At 45.7% G+C, this 20,563-nt stretch overlaps 1 protein-coding gene across 1 annotated transcript in view; it reads right to left on the reverse strand.

The window, feature by feature from the left end:
• The window catches only part of TGM6 (transglutaminase 6), a 70,494-nt gene extending 53,741 nt beyond the window's left edge, over window positions 1-16,753 (reverse strand). The window contains exon 1 of the mRNA XM_064276468.1: window positions 16,660-16,753. Coding sequence (XP_064132538.1) covers window positions 16,660-16,753 — 94 coding nt within the window. The remainder of the gene's footprint in view (window positions 1-16,659) is intronic.
• Between the last annotated feature and the right edge of the window lie 3,810 nt (window positions 16,754-20,563).

Here is a 20,563-nt window from a genome sequence, read left to right on the forward strand (position 1 = left end):
ACAGCTAGTAATGGTGGTACCAGGAATCTTTGCTCTTTTGCCTTCCTGACAATCATGGGCTAAGACCAGGAATGGTCAAATCTTGGGTAGTCGGAGGTGTGAAACAGAGAAAACACAGGCTTTACAGCCAAACAGGAGCCCTAATCCCAGTTCTCCCATGCTCTCATGTGACCTTGGGCAAGTCATTTCACCTCTCCGAGTCTTAGTATCCTAATCTAAAAAATGGAGCTAATGGTAGTACCAACCTCACAGCATTCTTGGGATGACGAAACCAAGAAAGCTGCCCCATATGAAATCCAATGGCGTGGTGGTTGGCACAAAATAGGCACTCAGCAAATGTCATTTTCTTCGATAATTTGGAGTAGGTGGGGGCCACCCTCTATGCTGTAAGTTTCTACCCTTTTTCTTACCCTGTGCCTCCTCCCCATAGCCAAGGGCAGGCATCCCTCTCCTCTGCATAGTGTATGAGCTCAGAGGAGGGCCCTATAAGTACATCTTCCCACCCCTTGTCCATAGCTGGAATGGAACTGGTCCCAGGGTCATCCTTCACTAGCATCTAACATTTATGGACCCACCATAGCTCATTGTTGAGAGGCGAGACACAGCCACACTACCCCCAGGGAATAGTGTTGCTTCCATAACTCCTTGAGGTGCTTTTCCTTCCCCAAGGAGGAGACTCAACTCCTCAGCCTGGTTCTTCAGACCCTTGCCATGAGGCTTGCCCCACTTTCCAGTCTGTGTTGTTCACTTCTTTCTCCTCCAAATACTCCTCTTATTTCTCCATCCCTGGCTCCCAGAGTGGCAGAAAAACAAAAGTTGGAGTCACTCAGACCTGGTTCAGAATCCTAAATCTGCCACTCCCTCACTTACTGTGTGTCCTTGGCATGACTTAACACCTCTCACCTGTAAAATTGTTATTATAATGGCGCTCTCAGCTTTAGTAATGAGATTGAATAAGACGATGTATGAATAACACCTGGTACACAGTAGATGCTCATCAAATGTCCATTTCTCTCCTTCTTCTGTTACACAGTGAGTGTGGTACACTGACTTTTTGAACGATGGTTTCACTGATAGGTAGATAGATAGGTAGATAGACAGATAGATATAGATTTATGGATAGATCCTTGGTGGCACAGAGGTTAAGATCTCTGCTGATAACCAAAAGTTCAGCAGTTCAAATCCAGCAGCCGCTCCTTGGAAACCCAATGGGGCAGTTCTACCCCATGGGGTCGTTATGAGTCAGAATAGACTCAACAGCAATGGGTTTGGTTTTTGGTTTTATAGACATAGATAGAGACAGATATAGACATAGGCAGATACGGACACAGATAGAGATATAAACATAGATATAGATGGATAGATAGGCCTAAATCTAAATAATAGGTATAGATGCAGACATAAACATAGATATAGACATAGGCATAGGTAGATTCCAGCCCACATGCTCTTCTTACAATGTGACTGGCACCCGCACACTGAGGGGTGGGGGTCTATGTTCTTCCCCCTTGATTCTGGGCAGGGGCTTGGGACTGCTCTGTCCAATATATATGGCAGAATGTGAATGTTATATGGCTTCTGATGTTAGGATATAAAAAGGATGCAGCTTTTGCCTGGCTATTTCTCTCTCTGGAAAAGCACCTTTGGAGTCTTGAGCTACTATGTATGAGCTGCTACATAAAAAGTCCAGAGTGGAAGCCACCGTACTGGAGAGGCCACAAACAAGGACCATGTAGAGATGCATGAGGAGCCCCAGGTGTTTGAGTTTTCCCAGCCGAAGCGCTAGACATGCAAGAGGAGATGCTTTTGTGATGATTCTGCCTTCGCCACAGTCTGGTGGCAACTATAAGGAGACCCTGAGCAGGAGCCAAGTTCAACCTCAGAACCATGAGTGATAATAATAATAAATAATTGTTATTGCTTTAAGCCCAAGTGTTGGGGTGATTTTTTAAGTGACCACAGTAAGGTAGAATTTCAGAAATTATACCAGCTTCTTCTACATCAAGAGGTGGAGAGAGCAAGTCATCTTAGAATGGATTTTATTTTGGAAAAAAATCCTTTGAGTGGCCTCCTTTACTTACCTATGTCTATGGGCATCAGATACCCACTGCTCTAGGGTGAGGGAATAACAGGACCTCTTGTGGCCTGACAAAGGAGGTGCCACAAAATCTTGCTTCGTATACAAAACTGGGGAAAAGGTGGGAAAATTTATATAACGAGCATCTTGGAGGAAAAGAACGGTTCTCCCAAGCTCTTGCTTTTTGAGGTTCAATATTACTGGAAGTTTTTTGATAAAATGAAGTGGTCTTGATTGAGATCTGCTGCCAATCTCACCCAAATTTACATCTTCACTCCTGTTTTCTCTTTGAACTCCAAACAATATATTCAACAATCTACTTGAAACATCCATTTGTTGGTCTCCTTGGCAAACCCAACTTAACATGTCCAGAGCATAACTCTTTATTTCTTCCATTACTCCATTCTACTTCTTCCCCAGTATTCTCCCCTGTGCTCAGGGCCCAGCTAGGAAGCTTCTTTGATACCTCTTTGCCCCCATATCACTTTTCCAATCCATCATCAAGTCCAAAGGCAGCACATCTAAAACCTGCCCCTCATCCATCCCCATCTCTCCATCTGCATCACCGCACTCAAAGACAAGCTATTGACATCTCTCTCTAGCCTGCAACAGCTTCTAACTGGTCTCCACTCATGCGGAGTCTGGACTGGTGCCATGGTCTCAATACCCAGGCCTGAGATCCATGGAAAAGGCTAGTTCTAGCTTGGTGGAGGCTAGAAGCCCCAGCCTGGCTTCATGATTTGGGAATAGTGACTGAACACGTGAGTAGGAACTTATACAGCTGAAACCTTGTGTCCCAAGCTTGGGAGTACCTACAACCCCTGGATAGTGATGAGAAACAACTATACAGGTCCATTGTTGAACTGTGCCTCTTTGTAGCAGGAACCAGAACAACAGTGCCAGGGAACTTTGCCGCTGGACTTGCAATTCTTACATTTGAAAGTAGAACTGAAGTTTTCATATTGAGTTAGCTCCAGTGGTTCTTAGGAACGGGCTGGCAACCCCAGGACTTTGAGCTCAGGTGGCCTCTGTTTAGTATGAAAACACAGGCAGGAAGCCCCATTTACTCTGTACGTGGAATTGTCAACTCTACTATAAGCAGCTACCACCTGTCTGTCAGTTTGTTGTACTGTGGCAGCTTGTGTGTTGCTATAATGCTGGAAGCTATGCCACTGGTATTTCAAATGCCACAGGGTCACTGTTATGGTTTGAATTGTGTCCCCCCAAAATGTGTGTCAACTTAGCTAGGCCATGATTCCCATTATTGTGTGGTTGTCCACCATTTTGTGATTAAAACAGGCTGCTCGGCCATGACATGAAGAGGACCTACGCCATTTTTCTCTCTTCAAAAACTGATTCTTGACTGCTCAGTTCCTTTTTCCTTGTTAAAATTTTTACTAATGACTAATGTCCTTTTCAGACTGTGAAAACAAACGATATAATCTAAGAAAGCCTTAAGACCACCGAAACCACCCCAGGAGACCAGTCACCCCCTGGGCAGATGAGATGATAACTTGGGACCATGACCATTGAAACCACCTCAAGAGACTAGTCAGTGCCCCCGGGCAAACGAGATAATACTCTGAGACCATGATCACCAAAACCACCCCAGAAAAGAATGACAGTCCACAAGTTCCTGAAACCTGTGATTTTGCCCTATGAAGCTTTTAGCCTATCTCCAGTTTGGGGAGACATGCTTTGGAGGAGATCACTTCCCTCTGTCTCCTGTGTATCGATACACATTAAAGCTCTTGCTACTCACCTCGCCCTTGTCTCAGGAATTGGCTATCTGCAGCAGGCGGCTCTGACTTGCAAAATTGTGGTAAAATGATCTGATGTGATTATCCTACTCTTTGTAAATCCTAAATTCTATGATGTTAATGAGGCAGGATTAGAGGCAGTTATATTAATGAGGCAGGACTTATTCTACAGGATTAGGTTGTATCTGGTTTATGTGGCCCTTTCTTAGGTTGTATCTTGATTCAATCTCTTCTGAGATATAAAAGAGAATTGAGCAGAGAGGAGAGGGACTTCATTACCACCAAGCAAGAGCCAGGACAGGAGCATATCCTTTGGACCTGGGGCCCCTCTCCTGAGAAGCTCTTAGGCCAGAGGAAGACTGATGACAAGGAGCTTCCCAAAGAGCCAACAGAGAGAGAAAGTCTTCCCCTGGAGCTGGCACCTTGAATTCAGACTTCTAATCTCCTAGATTGTGAGAGAATAAATTTCTGTTTGTTAAAGCCATCCACTTGTGGTATTTGTCATAGCAGCCTTAGACAACTAAGTTACCCATACTAGACAGGTTTCAGTGGAGCTTTCAGACAAGAAAGATTAGGAAGAAAGGCCTGGCAATCTAATTTAAAAAACTGATCAATGAAAACCTTATGGATCACAACAAAACATTATCTGGCTTGCTTGTTTTGACATGTGATCAGGAGAAATCAATCGATACAGGAAGATATGTTTGGTGAAGTGGAGGGCCAATGAGTATGGGAGATCCTTGGTGAGATGGATTGGCACAATAACCACAGTGATGGATTTGCACATGCTGGTGATTGTGAGGCTGATGCAGGACTGGGCACCATTTTTCTCTGTTATACATAGGGTTGCTATGAGTTGGAGCTGACTTGATGACAGCTGACAGCTAACAGCAGTAACAATATCAGCAGAGTTGGAAGGGCCCCTTAAAAGCTCAGCTTTCCACTTTACTGACATGGAAACTGAAATCCAGAGATGGGAAGAAAGTAACTTCTTGCCTGAGGGCACGCTGAATCTGGAGCCCACGAATTCATGTTGCTCCCTCCCAAGCCACAACCTATGTGGGGACAGGCCAGAACAGGATGCAATTGTTTTTTTAGGGGGTGAATCAGGAGCGGGGGATGAAGTTACTGGGTGGTGATTATCTCAGCCTGGCCTGCCCCAGGGCTGTATACAAGGGGGTGGGGTGGGATTTGATGAAGGTTCCTGGACTCTGGGTCACAGGTTCAAGCCCTGAGGAGTCAGCTTGGGTTTCCTCTTTCCTTGCCACAGCCCAATCCCAGCTGTCACCACCCTCTGAGGTATGTGCATCCTCGTCACAGAGGAGCAAGAGGAGTGGGTGAGTCAGAACAGCCATTATCCTCATTATCCCTGAATCTCAGGAACCATCTCTCACAACTTCCTGCCCGAGATCAATTCCCCCAGCTGAATTCTTGGTGAAGGCTTTATCATGGTCTCCTCTTGCTACCTCTGAAGGGCAGCTCTTTTACCACCCAAAGGTTAGAAAGCCCTTTCTTCTGCTGAACCAAGGCCCTTTTTCTTGAAAAATTCTCTAATTTGTCCCCTCTGCCTTCTATTATCCCTACAGAGCACATCTTTCCTCCTTGATGGTTTCGCATAGTTATTACTGAAAGATCACAACCTGTCCTCCCCGTCCCACCCCAACTCATCATCTGCCCCATAATCCAGGAGGTTGCTGTCCCGGTCCCTGTGTGATCTGTCCTTGAGCTGCTCCTTTGGTGATGTAAGTCATACACAGTTGTCAACATCCCACTCCCATGGCCTGGCATTAGCGGGATGATGGTCAGGGTGGGTGTCCAGGATTCTGCAGGGGAAATGACTGTTCCAGTGATTCCGGCTCAACCCTGCCCTAACCAGCGTCTTCTCTAGCCCTCATGGGGACGGGGAGACTGATGGGGACAGGTAAGGGCATCCTAGGTACAAGGCAACCCAAGATGAGGAGATAGACATGCACCGGGGGTGGTTTCCTGACTCCCTGTGAAAATAATCCAGACCTCACCTCCTCAGTGTGCTCAGCCCAGATTCTTCTATCTGAAACAAAGGGTTCTGTTCCTAACTTGGCATCAAGGATCTGTGTTCTAGTTGTTTATTTATCTGTTTCTTTCCTCCCCTGGGTCCCTGGGTCGTGCAAACAGTTAATGTGCTCAGCTGCTAACTGAAAGGTTGGAGGTTTGAGTCCACCCAGAGGCACCTGGGAAGAAAGGCCTGGCAATCTACTTCCAAAAAATTAGCCATTGAAAACCCTATGGAGTACAGTTCTACTCTGACACACATGGGTGGGTGGGGGGTCGCAGTGAGTTGGAGCTTCCTTAACGGCCACTGGATTGGGTTTTTTGGCTTCTTCCACTGGAGCTCTGTGGAGGCGAGGCCCAGGTCTCGTTCACTCCGGGTTGCTAGAATCCGGTCAGGGCCCAGGGCATAGTCGGTGCTCAGTGCATGCTTCTAGAAAGAATGAATGAACATCCCCACCCCTTGGCTGAAATGAGGACACATGTAAGGGTGTGTAAAGGGGAAGACGATCATTCCCTGTTTCCTGGGCCCACCTTGAGGAACAGAGCCCATACCCCATCAGCTGCCTATACCCCAGTCTCCTCCCAGCTGCTCAAACATCCCCCCGCCTCCTCACCCACCCCATAATCCCTCTCTCAAGCTGACACATTCCAAAACCAGCCCTTCCTTTCTTCCTTCCTTCCTTCCACAAAGTCGCAGGTCAGGAGGGGAACTTGTATGAGACTCTAATACAGGCAGGCCAAGCTGCCACTGATTCAATGTGTCACCGGGTAAGTCACTTCCCCTCTCTGGGCCTCGGTTTCCTTATCTGTACAATAACCCAGAAAGACTCTGGATACACTTTGGATAGTCTGTGGTTTGCTGAATTGAGTGCCTCTGATGTCCCAGGGCCCCCACCCTAGAATGTGCTGTGTGAGGATTGTCACATAGCCCCTTGGTGGGTACTAGGAAGGAGACGGGAGAGGCAATGTCCAATCCTGGGACCCCACTGGTTGACAAGACCTTCTGGCTGCTGTGCCAATGTTCTTCCAAATAATACTATGCTGAACCTTCTACTTATTGGCTGTGTGGTCCTGGACAAGTTACCGAACCTCTCTGAGGTTCGTATTTCCTTCCTTGAAAATTGGCAATAACAATACCTTCCTCAAAGGGTTTTGGAAGGCTTAAATGAGGTAATGATTATAAATAGGGTAATGATAAAATGTATCACTTAAACCAGGAAATTCTGAGAGAGAAAGGAGAAGCTATTAATAAACATGATAAAAGAAAAGAATACACCAGGATGAACAATCTCCCTACTTATATGGCATTTAGCTCAGTGCTGGGCCCACACTTACAAGCTCAATAGATGAAGGTTTTGTAATTTGACCTCCTCTTCCCAAATGTTTCCCATTACTTTGGTCTTCTCCTCTCCAATTCTCACACACACTGTTTTTCTCTCTACTCTCCACTCTCCACCTCTTGCTTGAACTACTGCATGACACTAACGGCCTCAGGACATTTTCAGCTCATCCTCTTCAATCCATCATGTTACTATGGAGACATGGAGGTTCCAGGAGAGGAAGGGACTCTTCCTACTGCACGAATGTCAGCATGTCATTGCCCATGTCCAAGAACCATCAGATCCACATTAGTCATCCTGGTATTAAAAGGCCCCTCACAATCTGGCCCTGCCCACCTCTCCCACCCTTGCCACCTATCCCCTCCTCTCTAGCTCACTTGCTCACCACCTGGCCCCATGGACCAGTCTAAGAAAGTGTCCTATTTGGAGGGAAGGGTCTATATGTAGAAGATTGCCCCCCACCCACCTAACTCTCCATCACCATCCCCTGCCCCTTCCCTAGTCCATTCCAGCTAGTTATCCTCCTGTCCTTGGGCGACACCAAAGAGCTAAATGACATTCCCCTCTCCAAATCTCTGTCCCAGCCTGGGGATGACTCCTAGTGGGGCTGAGCCCGTGAAGCTTTGCTGAAGCCAGCAACGTCTCCCAGACTCTGGACTCAGCATAATTGGTTTTTAATAGGCCTCATTATGACCCTATCCTTAGTATGCATCATGGGCACCTGACCTCCATAGCTAAATGCTTAATAGGGGAGTTGCCCCGGGCCTGCCTGGGGACACTGCCTAATCTCCCTTTCCTTCCTGGTCCTGTTGGAAGCTGCTGGCCTCCCTCACCAGTAGACAGTGGTCTGTCAACTTCAATCAAATTTTCTACCCAGAGCCAACCCTGCACAGAGTATTCTGTTCAATTATTAAAACTTCTGAGCTGAAAGGTTATTATAAATTTAACAATGGCAAATGGGTATCACCTCGTTTGCTGATACTGATAAATTAGTAGGGGCAACATGAAGAACTATATTGAGAACTCTAGGGCCACATCCAGGCACTGTAGGAAAGCGTTCCAGGGTCAACTAGTGATGTCTGCCATGGACAGCAAGGGAGGGGAAGAGGAGGAGCAGCACTCCTGTGCATACTTTCCACCCAGGATCTGGTGTTTCATTCTTTCACGCATGCACAGAGAGCAGAGTAGGCATGGCCTAGTGTTCCAAGGAGCAGATTTTCCCAAGGAGCCAAGAGGACCTAGAAGACCTGGGAAATTGAATTCAACCCTGCAAATAATCAGTTCATAGGCAAGGCATGATGGGTCCAACCCTGACATTTTATAGATGGAGAAATCGAGGTTCAGAGAAGGGAACAGTCACTCAGCAATTTAGTAACAGACCTGAGATTGGACACCCCCCTGCCCCACCAACTTCATTCTAGAAGATCCTTCCTTGGCAATTAAACTTGGTACTGTCGTGTTTAAGACTGATAGTATATCAAATGCTTTGGGAAAAGGACCATCTAGGTGAGTCCCTAGAAGCAGGTCCCTAAAGAAGCAAATTCATCCCTTCTAAATCAGGGCTAACAGGGGAGAAGCAACTCCAGCTCTCTAAACAGGCAGTCTGGGGTGTGTGTGAGCTGGAGCTGGCAAGGCCTGGTCCTTGGGAGAGCAGACCCATCCCAAGAGCCAGAAGGACCCAGGTGCCCAGTATTGTCACAAACTTCCAGGGGAAAATATGAAAAAGAAGTTAAAATATGACAAGGAAGCTAAAATACCTGCATTTGAAAGTCAGATATTAAACAAGAGTTGACATATGCAATTGTCACATGACACTGAACAATTGAAAATAGCAGGCATAGAATTAGAAACACCCTCTAAAGTCCTGTGAGTTCAGGACCTCTGCTTCTGCTGATTTGCTCACCACTAGCACCTAGCACCCCAGCACTTGGCACATAGTACGCATAAGATAGATAGTTGTGAATGAACAGACAAGTTCCTGCAGTGGAGGGGTAGTCTGCTGCTCCCTATAATGGGACTGTGGGGGACACATTTTTTAAATCTACTGTTTACAAGGCCCCACATGACATATTGTGGGGAGTACAGCATACTAATCCTTCCACCAGGCCTGTGAGATAATTTGTATTATAAGTTCCATTTTACAGATGAGAAAATGGAAGCAGCAAGGACAAATTCTCTTGCTCAAGGTCATATAACTCTTTTCATTCCCCTAGACTGAGCTGCTCTTCCTTTCCAGCATCATCCTGGGGGTGGGAATTAGATGATGGTGCTACCCATGGGGCCTCTCTTTCCTTCCCACTCAGCCTTCCATCCCCGACGATGCCCAGAAACATTTCTGGATCAATGTCATGTACCCTCCTGGGTGTGAGGAGACTTCAGATCTTCTAGCTTCCCTTTCCATACCTACCTCCTCCAGTCCAGCCAGGCATGTGGGGAAGGGCTTCCCCAAGCCCAGAAAGGGGCTCTTGAGTCCAGCCCTTGCCACTGACTTGCTGGCCTGGGGCATTTCTTTCCAGTCCTTTTCATTTCTGGGCCTCCGTTTTCTCACGAACATGAGGGACTAGCTCATAGACTTTGGCGCTCTAAAGTCCTCACAATCAATGATCAAAGTCTAGTTCCACAAACAATGCTGCCCCTTCTCTCAAAGCTATCCTCAGAGCCCTCAAGCCTTGAGGCCCCCAGGCCCTACCCACTCACCTGCCATGCCCATGCCAGACTTCTGGCTTCCTCAGCACCTTGCAGGGTAGACGGACAGGTCTGAGTGTCAGAGCAGCTGGGCAGACCAACATTAACAAGGAAAATCTCGGGGCACTCCTAGGCAGGAAAGTCAGAATTCAAAAGAGGAGGCGTGGCCCTCCTCCCTCTATCAAAGACACCTACAAGACACCTAATCACCCAGTAATTGCCTTGGTTGGCACCTAAAAGGTGTCCAGTGTGGGAGTAGTTCCAGCAAAGACACCTTTGAAACACAGAGAGTTGGACTGTGGGGGAAACTGAGATCCAGGGAGGTTACAAGGCTGGCAAGAAGCACAGTAGGGGAAGAGTGGGAGGTAAGTTGGGTTTATGGCCAACCCTCACAACAACCCTCAGTTGAGAAAACAGAGGCTCAGAGAGGCAAGCCTATAGACACAGGGTTACAAGCTTCAGAGCTGGGATAGAACTCAGTCTCACTGCACAGAGCCTAGGACTTTCTTTTTCCCTCCTGGATGAGATGAGATGGTGTCCTGGAACCTATGGTTTTTCTCTCTTCTCTGTGGGCATCAGAGAGGGATGGGGCAAAGGTCCATGATCCCCTTCCAGGGATCTGCTCCCACACTCTACATGCCCTCTGTACCCATGAACAACCTCAGCTTTGATTGAGGAGTCCAAGTGTCAGAGGAATAAACCTTAGAATTACACCGGCCTTGGCTTGAAGTCTGGATGCTCCCCTTGTCCACTCTGTGACCCCAGCTAGGTCTTGGGTCCTCCCTGAGCCTTGGTAAAATGAAGACAGTGACTGTCCTTCACAAGCTATTGGTGGTGGTTGAGATAATCCATGGACACAGCCTGTTACCCCATTCATGCTTCATGAGCCTGACTCACCTTTTCCTCTCTCAAGTGAGTGGACACCTCACTCACTCTTGCAATCACTCACAGTCTGGAAGCTGGACCACTCCTCAGTGCTTGACCAACTCCTCGATGTATGCAAACTTTACACTTTGGGACTTCTTCTAACTTTGAGGTGGGGATACAGCGTTGTCATGTTCTCTTGTCTCTGCCGGATTATACCTAGCGTGGAAATTGGGGAAAGACCCTCAGTCAGGTTTCTCGTGGGGTCTTCTGCTCTCTGAACATTTTGCAAAGCTTCCCTGTGAGAACCCACCTGGTGGAGTTCTATTGACCTGGGCTCCATAAGGGAGGAGTTAATTCAGAAAAAGAGGAGACCCAACTCTCTGACTCAAAGTTCAGACTAACCTAAGCCTTTTGACCATGTGAGCTAGTTCCAGCCTGGAGCCTGGAGATCTGGCAGCTGTGCGTGCTGTGCGACCTTGCCCTCTAGGAAGCTCAGCTTCTTCTGTATGCTAAAGGGACCAGACTAAACTATTCCTAAGCACCATCCTGTCTCAGAGTTTAAGATTCCAGAGCTCAAAGACTCTGGGATCCAAGGGTTGTAAAGTCTTTTTTAAAAAAAAAACCCAGTTGTTGTCAAGCTGACTCCAACTCATGGTGACCTCATGTGTGTCAGAGTAGAACTCTGCTTTATAGGGTTTTCAATTGTTGATTTTTCAGAAGTAGATAACCCGGTCTTTCTTCCAAGGGCACCTTTCAGTGGGCTTGAATCTCCAACCTTTCAGTTAGTAGCCCAGCACTTTAACTGTTGGCACCACCCAGGGCCTCCTCTAAAGTCTATGCGTAATGAAATGGAGGGAGTTTTAGTCTCATGGGAGCTGGTAGGAAAGTTCCTCTTTGTTGGGCATTGCTCTGATTGGCAGACGTGGGGTGATCAGGGGCTGGGTGTGGGCTGGGCACAGAACCAGGAAGTGGGAGGGGTACAACTGAGGCACAGGGGTGAGGAGGGGCAAGCAGACATCTCTGCACTATGTGATGTGACCACTCCTGTGCTCACTCAAACATTCAGAAAACTGTGTTAAAACCCCAGTGTTTGATGTGGTTGGATTTCTTATGGTAAGTGGTAAAGGGGGTGAGTTCTGCCTGCCAGTGTGATGCAGGGCAAACATCTTTAATAGGCTACTTTCAGCCCCATGTTGCCTTATAATTACTGCCGTCTGGCACTGACCCAGGAAAGCTTCTTCCCCCAGGCCCAGAAGCCTGCTGCTCCAGTGGCTGGGCAGACCCTGGGCCCCCCTGAAGCTGCTTTTCTGCCTGTGCAGGGTCAGGCTCCTCCCCACTAATAACAGCCTTACCAGGGCCCTTTGATCTTTTACCTTGGGTTTTCTGGACAAGACCTCCCAGAAGACGGGGCATTCAAAAGCCACTTCCTCCAACCCCAAACAATAATTCATACACGGATTTAGGGGAGAGTAGTGTGGCCTGGCAGTAAAGCTCTGGGGTGGGAGCCAGGAGTCAGGGCTCTGTTATCTTCAGGTGAAACTGGCTGTGTGACCTTCAAAAGTCATTTACCTTCACAGTGCCCTCACTGTGAAATGAGGGTGCGGACTAGGTCTTATGGTTTCCAATATTCTCTGATTCTAAATGATCACCTGGGGAGGGCTGACAGGAACCAAAGACTGGGGCAACTCAGAATGCCCCAGCGTAAGCACTACAAAAATGCCAGGCATGGTGTGGGCACTCCATCAAATATAATCCATGTCGTTGGAATAAATGAATGCTTTAAAAAAAATTTTTTTTTAAATAGTTTAATTGTATTACTTACAGAGCACTGAGTTTCCATTTATGGTGATGGTAAATTCACATTGATTAAGGTTAAAGGTTGCACAGCTGATTAATGTAATTGATGTTAATAAGTTGCACACCTATAAATAGTTGAATTGGTAGATGTTGTGTGATAGATATACTTACAACAACAAAAACAACAAAGGAGAAACTCCTGAGACTGCTTATGTGCAATCAAATACCTCAGGAGATTTGGTTTCTTGGTTTTGAGGTTTAGGTCATTGTTTCATGGGACATCCCAGTTAATTGATCTAATACCATGTTTTGTGCTTCTGTTCTACCTCCTAGTTCATTGCTTAGTGCCCAGGGTCTTAAAAGCTTGCAAGCAGCCATCCAAAGCACAACAATTGGTCTCTATTTGCCTGGAGCAACAGAGGAAGAAGGAGAGTCAGGGGTAGGAGGAAGAAATAGAATGTGTGGCTGATTGCCTCCATGAATGACTGCCTCCTTTGCCATGAGACCAGATGAACTGAATGGTGCCTGGCTACTATTACTGAAATATTTTGATCAACGTATATATAGAAAAATCCTGATCAAAGGGGGGAAACTATGGAAGAGAATTTCAAATTCTCATGGAATCCAGGCTTTCTGGAGCCATTGAGGCTGGATAAACCCCTGAATCTACTGCCCTGAGATAATCTTTAAAACTTAAACCAAAAATATTCCCTGAAGTCTTCTTTAAACCAAACAACAGTTTAGCTTAATTAATAAAGGATGTCTGCCTTGAACATTGTGCTGTATAAGGAATCAAATTGACAAGAGTGACTTGAAAGGTTAGATAGGAAACTTAGTGGGCAGTGAGTTCATGTAAATGGGGGAAGATTAATTTGGAAAAGGAGGGTGAGAATGGCTGTACAACTTGAAGAATGTAATCGATGTCATTGAATTATACATGTAGAAATTGCTAAATTGATGTATGTTCTGCTGTGCATATTCTCAACAACAAAGAAAACAGATTATTAAAACAGAAAAAAAAGTTTGTTTTTCTGACTATGAGTTAATACCTACTCATGTAAAAAATTCCAACAAAACACAGAACACGATACAGCCCAATTCTCCTCCAGGAAGCCTTGCCTAACTACCCCAACCTCCAGGGGTCTTGCCTTCCCCAGCATGTCTGTCTGTCCAGTCACTTCACACTGCAGTGGGATGTTTGTTTCTTTCCCATTGTAGTCTCCTTGACTGAAAACTTCTAGAGGGCTGTCTTAGTTATCTAGTGCTGCTATAACAAAAATACTGAAAGTGAATGGCTTTAACAAAGAAAAATTTATTCTCTCACAGTCTAGTAGGCTAGAAGTCTGAATTCAGGGCACCAGCTTCTGGGGAAGGCTTTCTCTCTCTGTCAGCCCTGGTGGAATGTCCTTGTCATCAATTTTCCCCTGGTCTAGGAGTTTTCAGTGCAGGTACCCCAGGTCCAAAGGATGTGCTCTGCTCCTGGCTCTTGTTTCTTGGTGGTATGAAGTCCCCGTGTCTGTCTACTTGCTTCTCTTTCATATCTTCAAAGAGACTGACTTAAGACATAACCTAATCTTGTAGGTTGAGTGCTGCCTCATTAACATAACTGCCACTAATCCCACCTAATTAACAGCATAGAGGTAGGATTTACAACAAATAGGAAAATCACATCGGATGAGAAAATGTTGGACAATCACATAATACTGGGAATCATGGACTAGCCAAGTTGACACACATTTTTCTTTTGGGGGGGGACACAATTCAATCTATAACAAGGGCCAAGACTCAGATATCTCTATCCTCCTAAGTGCTCCATAGAACCAAGCTCTATGGAGAGGTTGTGGTGTAGAGAACGGTGGGCTTCTGGGTACGCAGTGAAGGTTGAGGGAGGGCTTTGCACAGGGGGCAAAGCAGCAGAAGCCTGGGCAGTGATGTGTTATTCATATGCTTAGGATATTGACAAAGTGGGGCACCAAACACAATTTAAAAAAATAATTAAAAAAAAAATCAAAGTAATTGCCTTGGGAAAAATAAGAATTTTGTTGGGTTAACTTAAGTTCAAGTTAACTATTGCTTTATTATGGGGTTGGGAGGGCACCGTAATTTTTTCAGGACTCAGGGGATGTACCTGGCTCCACCTCATATAGTATCAGAGGCAGAGCTCCAAATGCCTGACTTACAACTGTGCTGCTCTGAGTACCGGCAATGCATGGGTTGAATTATGTCCCCCTCAAAACGTGTTTATCAATTTGGTTAGGCCATGATTCCAGGTATTCTGTGGTTGTCCTCCATTTTATGATTGTAATTTTATGTTAAGATGGTTAGGGTGGGATTGTAACACCACCCTTACTCAGGTCACCTCCCTGATCTAATGTAAAGGGAGTTTCCCTGGGATGTGGCCTGTACCACTTTTCATTTCTCAGGAGATAAAAGGAAAGGGAAGCAAGCAGACAGCTGGGGATCTCATACCATCAAGAACGCAGTCCTGGGAGCAGACCGCATCCTTTGGACCCAGGGTCCCTGCGCTTGAGAAGCTCTTCTACAAGAGGAAGATTGAGGACAAAGACCTTCCTCCAGAGCCGACAGAGAGAAAAAGCCTTCCCCTGGAACCGACACCCTGAATTTGGACTTGTAACCTACTAGACTGTGAGAGAAAAAATTTCTTTGTTAAAGCCACCCACTTGTGGTATTTCTGTTATATCAGCACTAGACAACTAAGACAAGCAGCATCAGCATCACCTTGGAGCGTGCAGGAATGCAGGCTCTTGGCTCCCACCCCAGACAATCTGAACCAGAATCTGCATTTTAACAGTTCCCCAGGTGATTTATATGCACATTAAAGTTTGAGAAGCACTAGCCAGAGCAGAGAGCAGTGCTTCTCAAAATGCAGTCCAAGGTCCCCAAGACCCTTTTAGGGAATCTGAGAGGTAAAACTATTGTCATACTACTACTAAAATGTTTTTTGCTTGTTTCACTCTTATTCTTTCCTAAGTGTACAGTGGAGTTTTCCAGAGGCTATGTGATGTGTGATATTGCAAAAGACTGCCTGCAGAAGAGGCTATGAGAATTCAGCTGTTTTTTATTAAGCCTCCTATTGTTTTAGAGATTTGGGGGAAAAAAAAAAAAAGGTAAGCAATACCACTCTTACTAAATTTTTTTGTTTGTTTTGGACAATACAGTTATTTTTCATAAATATAGGTTATTTGTGTTAAGATGCAAAGAGTTTATTTTAAATGAATTAATGAATAAATATTTGATGTTTCTGAGTTTTAATTTCTAAATCAGTAAATATCCATAGATTTAATCCACATTTGGGGTCTTCAATAAGTTTTAAGAGTGTGTTACAGGTTGAATTGTGTCTCCCCAAAATATAAATGTTGAATTGCTGGCCCTTATACTAGGGGAGGAAACCCTGATGGCCTAGTGGTTAAGTGCCACGGCTGCTAACCCATAGGTCAGCAGTTCAGATCCTCCAGGCTCTCCTTGGACACCCTGTGCGGCAGTTCTACCCTGTCCTACAGCGTTGCTATGAGTCAGAGCTGACTCTACGGCAATGAGTTTGGTTTTTTATTTTTGGTTTGTACTTGGGGATGTGACCCTGTTTGGAAAGTAGGGTTTTCTTCTGTTATATTAATGAGGTCGTATCAGCGTAGGGTGCTTCCTAAACCTAATCACTTCGTAATGTATAAAGAGACCAGAATAGACACAGAGACCTACACACGCGGGGAAGCCTGAGTATTGTCTACAAGCCAGGGAACACCTGGGGCTACAGACAAGGAAAGAATTAACACGGCCAAGACCCTGATTTGGACTTTTAGCCCCCAGAACTGTGAGAAGATAAAATTCTGTTCTTTAAAGCCACCCACTTGCAGAATTTGTGTTACAGCAGAACTAGGTAACTAAGACAGTGTAAACGGGTCCTGAGGCCAAAACGTCTGAGAACTTCTGGTCTAGAGTATGCTTCCCCTCTACTACTCCGGTTCTGAGTTTCAGGAGAAAACCACAGGCTGCCCCACATCACACGCGAGGGGCACCTGAGGCTGTGGTCTCACGAAAAATCAAGGGGCGGCTGTGCTCTCAGGGGGCAGCCCATAGCCCCCACCGGTGCTGGGAATCCTCAGTTCCACAGGCTTCAGGGCCTGCACCTGGCACTGCTCCAGGGTGAATTCCAAGGGCTGAGCAGCCCGGGTGGACATAGGATCCCATGTGTACTTATGGTTGGGAGTTGCTTATACTTTCTTGGGAAGTCACCCTCACAGGACTATGACTCAGAAGGCCTGACCTAGTGGCAGGCCATCCCTTCCCCTCTCTGGGCCTTTATTTCCCCAGGCTGTAAAATGGAAGATGATAACTATTTCCCTCCCACCCCTGGGTGAGGTCACTGGGGAACTAATAAAGGATGTGAAGCTCTGACTCATCTCTGCAGCGCCTCCTTCTGAGAGTAATCATCAGGGCGACAGAGGTAGCCAGCATGCAAACTGGGATGGAGGTGCCCACCCAGCCAGAGGCCAAGACGCATTTCTACCATTGTCAGCCTACCTTACTATTGCTGCTGTGTGCAGGCCAGAAGTGGCGGCGGGGGGGGGGGGGGGGCGGGGGGGCGGGGGGGCGGGGGGGGAGCCAAGAGGCTACAGGTGGCCTTGTTCCTGCCACCAGTGTTCAGGTGCTGCACGGTTCATCCATCTGTCCATCAATGAACATTACGCTAGACAAGTTGCTATGAAGCGACAAAGGTTCAGCGCTTCCTGTGTTTTTGCTTCTGGTGCTCAGGAGTCATTTATGATCTCCCCATTTGTTTATTTTCATTTTTTTTTTAAGAGGAACAATACTTCATTAAGTCTGAAATCTGTTATGCTCACAAAAATTTAGTGACTAGTTTGTTTTAAGCATTTTCTTCATATTAATATGGTGTGTTTGGATTTTGTGAATGTTAAATTATTTCTTGTCAAAGTACAGTGCAATTCTGTACTTAAGGATGGTGGGGGTTTATCTTAGGAATAGGCTACAAAGGGCTATTGCCTGAGTTAGGTTGTAGTCCAGCTGCGACGTTTAAGAGACTGTGCATGCTCCAAATTAAAAGTTCTCAACTTGGGTCCAAGGACCCCTAGGGCAACCTATAGGTAGACTTTGGGGGGTCCACATGCTCTATAAAATTGTTTGTATAATTTTGAATGTCTACTGAAGACACTGGAGATCTATTTTTCTGAGAGGAGGTCCATAGTTTTTATCAGATTCTCAAAGATTTATAGACAAAAAGGGTAGAACCCAACGCTCCATATGTTTAGAGAATCCCCCACCCAAGTCCACTTTAGCGCGGTATGTCTTTGAGAAGAAGATGTAGAAAAGGAAGGAAAAAAACCTGTTTTTGCTCTTCAACACTATTTTTCTCTAGGTCAAGATTATATTCATTCATTTCATTTCTTCAAAAATTCATTCAACAAATACTTCTTCATGCCTTAACCAATTGCCATTGCATAGACCCCAACTCATGGTGACCCTGTGTGTCAAAGTAGAATTGTACTCCATAGGGTTTTCAATGGCTGATTTTTCAGAAGTAGATTGCCAGGCTTTTCTTTCAAGGCACCTCTGGGTGGACTTGAACTTCCAACCTTTCAGTTAGCAGCCAAGTGCATTAACTATTTCCACCACCCAGGGACTCCTCTGTGCCTATTACAGGGAAAATCACTGGAGCCTACAGAGGTATTGGTAGTATGGCACTTTTTCTACAAATGTCCAGATACTATCTGATTCTAAATCCTCCCCTTTGTTCATATTGATTCACTCATTCTGCAACAAGGACAGTGTTTATGAAATATTTTCAGCTTTATTTCTTGTAAATTGTGTTGCCCTGGGGCTCTCCACCCACTGAAGCCCAGTTTCAGTGCTTCAGGGAAAGGGCAGAGGGACGCAATAGCAGTGGGCCATTGGCCATTGTCCAGTGACTGCCTGATAAGGTTTTCTTTATTTTGTTGTATTTCAGTCTCTCTCAGGACAATGGTCCTCAAAACTAGGTTTGCCAAGTAAGGGTTTAGTAAACTCTTCGAACTTCCATTAACAATGAGAAGGCAGGCCTAATGGATTTGACCATCAAGGTTACTATAAGCCACAGCCAGAGATCTCTGGATATGCCATTCGTCCTTTCCTCCCAAGAAGTGAGGGAAACCTATTTCTGCTGACCGGTGGTTTGGAAAGGAGAAAGGAGATGCAGGAGGAGAAATAGAAATTAAAAAAAAATTATTCATTTATTAAGGTCCTTTGCAGCAGATTTACCCAATGCAATGCATCTTTTGAAATTTCTTGACTGCTGCTTTCATGGCTGTTGATTGTGGGTCCAAGTAAAATGAAATCCTTAACAACTTCAATCTTTTCTCCCTTTATCATGATGCTCATTGGTCCAGGTGTGAGGATTTTTGCTTTCTTTATTTTGAGGTGCAATCCATACTGAAGGCTGTGGTCTTTGATCTTCGCTAGTAAGTGCTTCAAGTCCTCTTCACTTTCAGCAAGCAAGGTTGTGTCATCTGCATAAAGCAGGTTGTTAATGAGTCTTCCTCCAATCCTGACGCCCTGTTCGTCTTCATATAGTCCAGCTTCTTGGGTTATTTGCTCAGCATACAGATTGAATACATATGGTGAAAGAATACAACCCTAACGCACACCTTTCCTGACTTTAAACCAATCAGTATTACCTTCTGTCTGAACAACTGCCTCTTGATCTATGTACAGGTTCCTCACGAGCACACTTAAGTGTTCTGGAATTCCCATTCTTCGCAATGTTATCCATAATTTCTTATGATCCACACAGTCGAATGTCTATAGTCAATAAAACACAGGTAAACACCCTTCTGGTATTCTCTGCTTTCAGCCAGGATCCATCTGACATCAGCAATGATATCCCTGGTTCCATGTCCTCTTCTGAAACCGGCCTGAATTTCTGGCAGTTCCCTGTCGATATACTGCTGCAGCCGTTTCTGAATGACCTTCAGCAAAATTTTGCTTGTGTGTGATATTAATGATATTGTTCTATAATTTCCACATTCGGTTGGATCACCTTTCTTGGGAATAGACATAAATATGGATCTCTTCCAGTCAGTTGGCCAGGAAGCTGTCTTCCACATTTCTTGGCATAGATGAGTGAGCACCTCCAGTGCTGCATCTGTTTGTTGAAACATCTCAATTGATATTCCATTAATTCCTGGAGCCTTGTTTTTCGCCAATGCCTTCAGAGCAGCTTGGACTTATTCCTTCAGTACCATCGGTTCCTGATCATATGCCACCTCTTGAAATGGTTGAACATCGACTAATTCTTTTTGGTATAATGATTTTGTGTATTCCTTCCATCTTCTTTTTTTTTTTAATAACTTTTATTAAGCTTCAAGTGAACGTTTACAAATCCAATCAGTCTGTCACATATAAGTTTACATACATCTCACTCCCTACTCCCACTTGCTCTCCCCCTCTTGAGTCAGCCCTTTCAGTCTCTCCTTTCTTGACAATTTTGCCTGCTTCCCTCTCTCTCTATCCTCCCATCCCCCCTCCAGACAAGAGTTGCCAACACAATCTCAAGTGTCCACCTGATATAATTAGCTCACTCTTCATCAGCCTCTCTCTCCCACCCGCTGACCAGTCCCTTTCATTTCTGATGAGTTGTCTTCGGGGATGGTTCCTGTCCTATGTCAACTGAAGGTCTGGGGAGCATGGCCGCCGGGATTCCTCCCGTCTCAGTCAGACCATTAAGTTTGGTCTTTTTATGAGAATTTGGGGTCTGCATCCCACTGATCTCCTGCTCCCTCAGGGGTCCTCTGCTGTGCTCCCTGTCAGGGCAGTCATCGATTGTGGCCGGGCACCAACTAGTTCTTCTGGTCTCAAGATGATGTAGGTCTCTGGTTCACGTGGCCCTTTCTGTCTCTTGGGCTCTTAGTTGTCGTGTGGCCTTGGTGTTCTTCATTTTCCTTTGCTCCAGGTGGGTTGAGACCAATTGCTGCATCTTAGATGGCCGCTTGTTAGCA

This window comes from Loxodonta africana, chromosome 24, assembly GCF_030014295.1.
Source record: "Loxodonta africana isolate mLoxAfr1 chromosome 24, mLoxAfr1.hap2, whole genome shotgun sequence".
Classification (NCBI taxonomy): domain Eukaryota; kingdom Metazoa; phylum Chordata; class Mammalia; order Proboscidea; family Elephantidae; genus Loxodonta; species Loxodonta africana.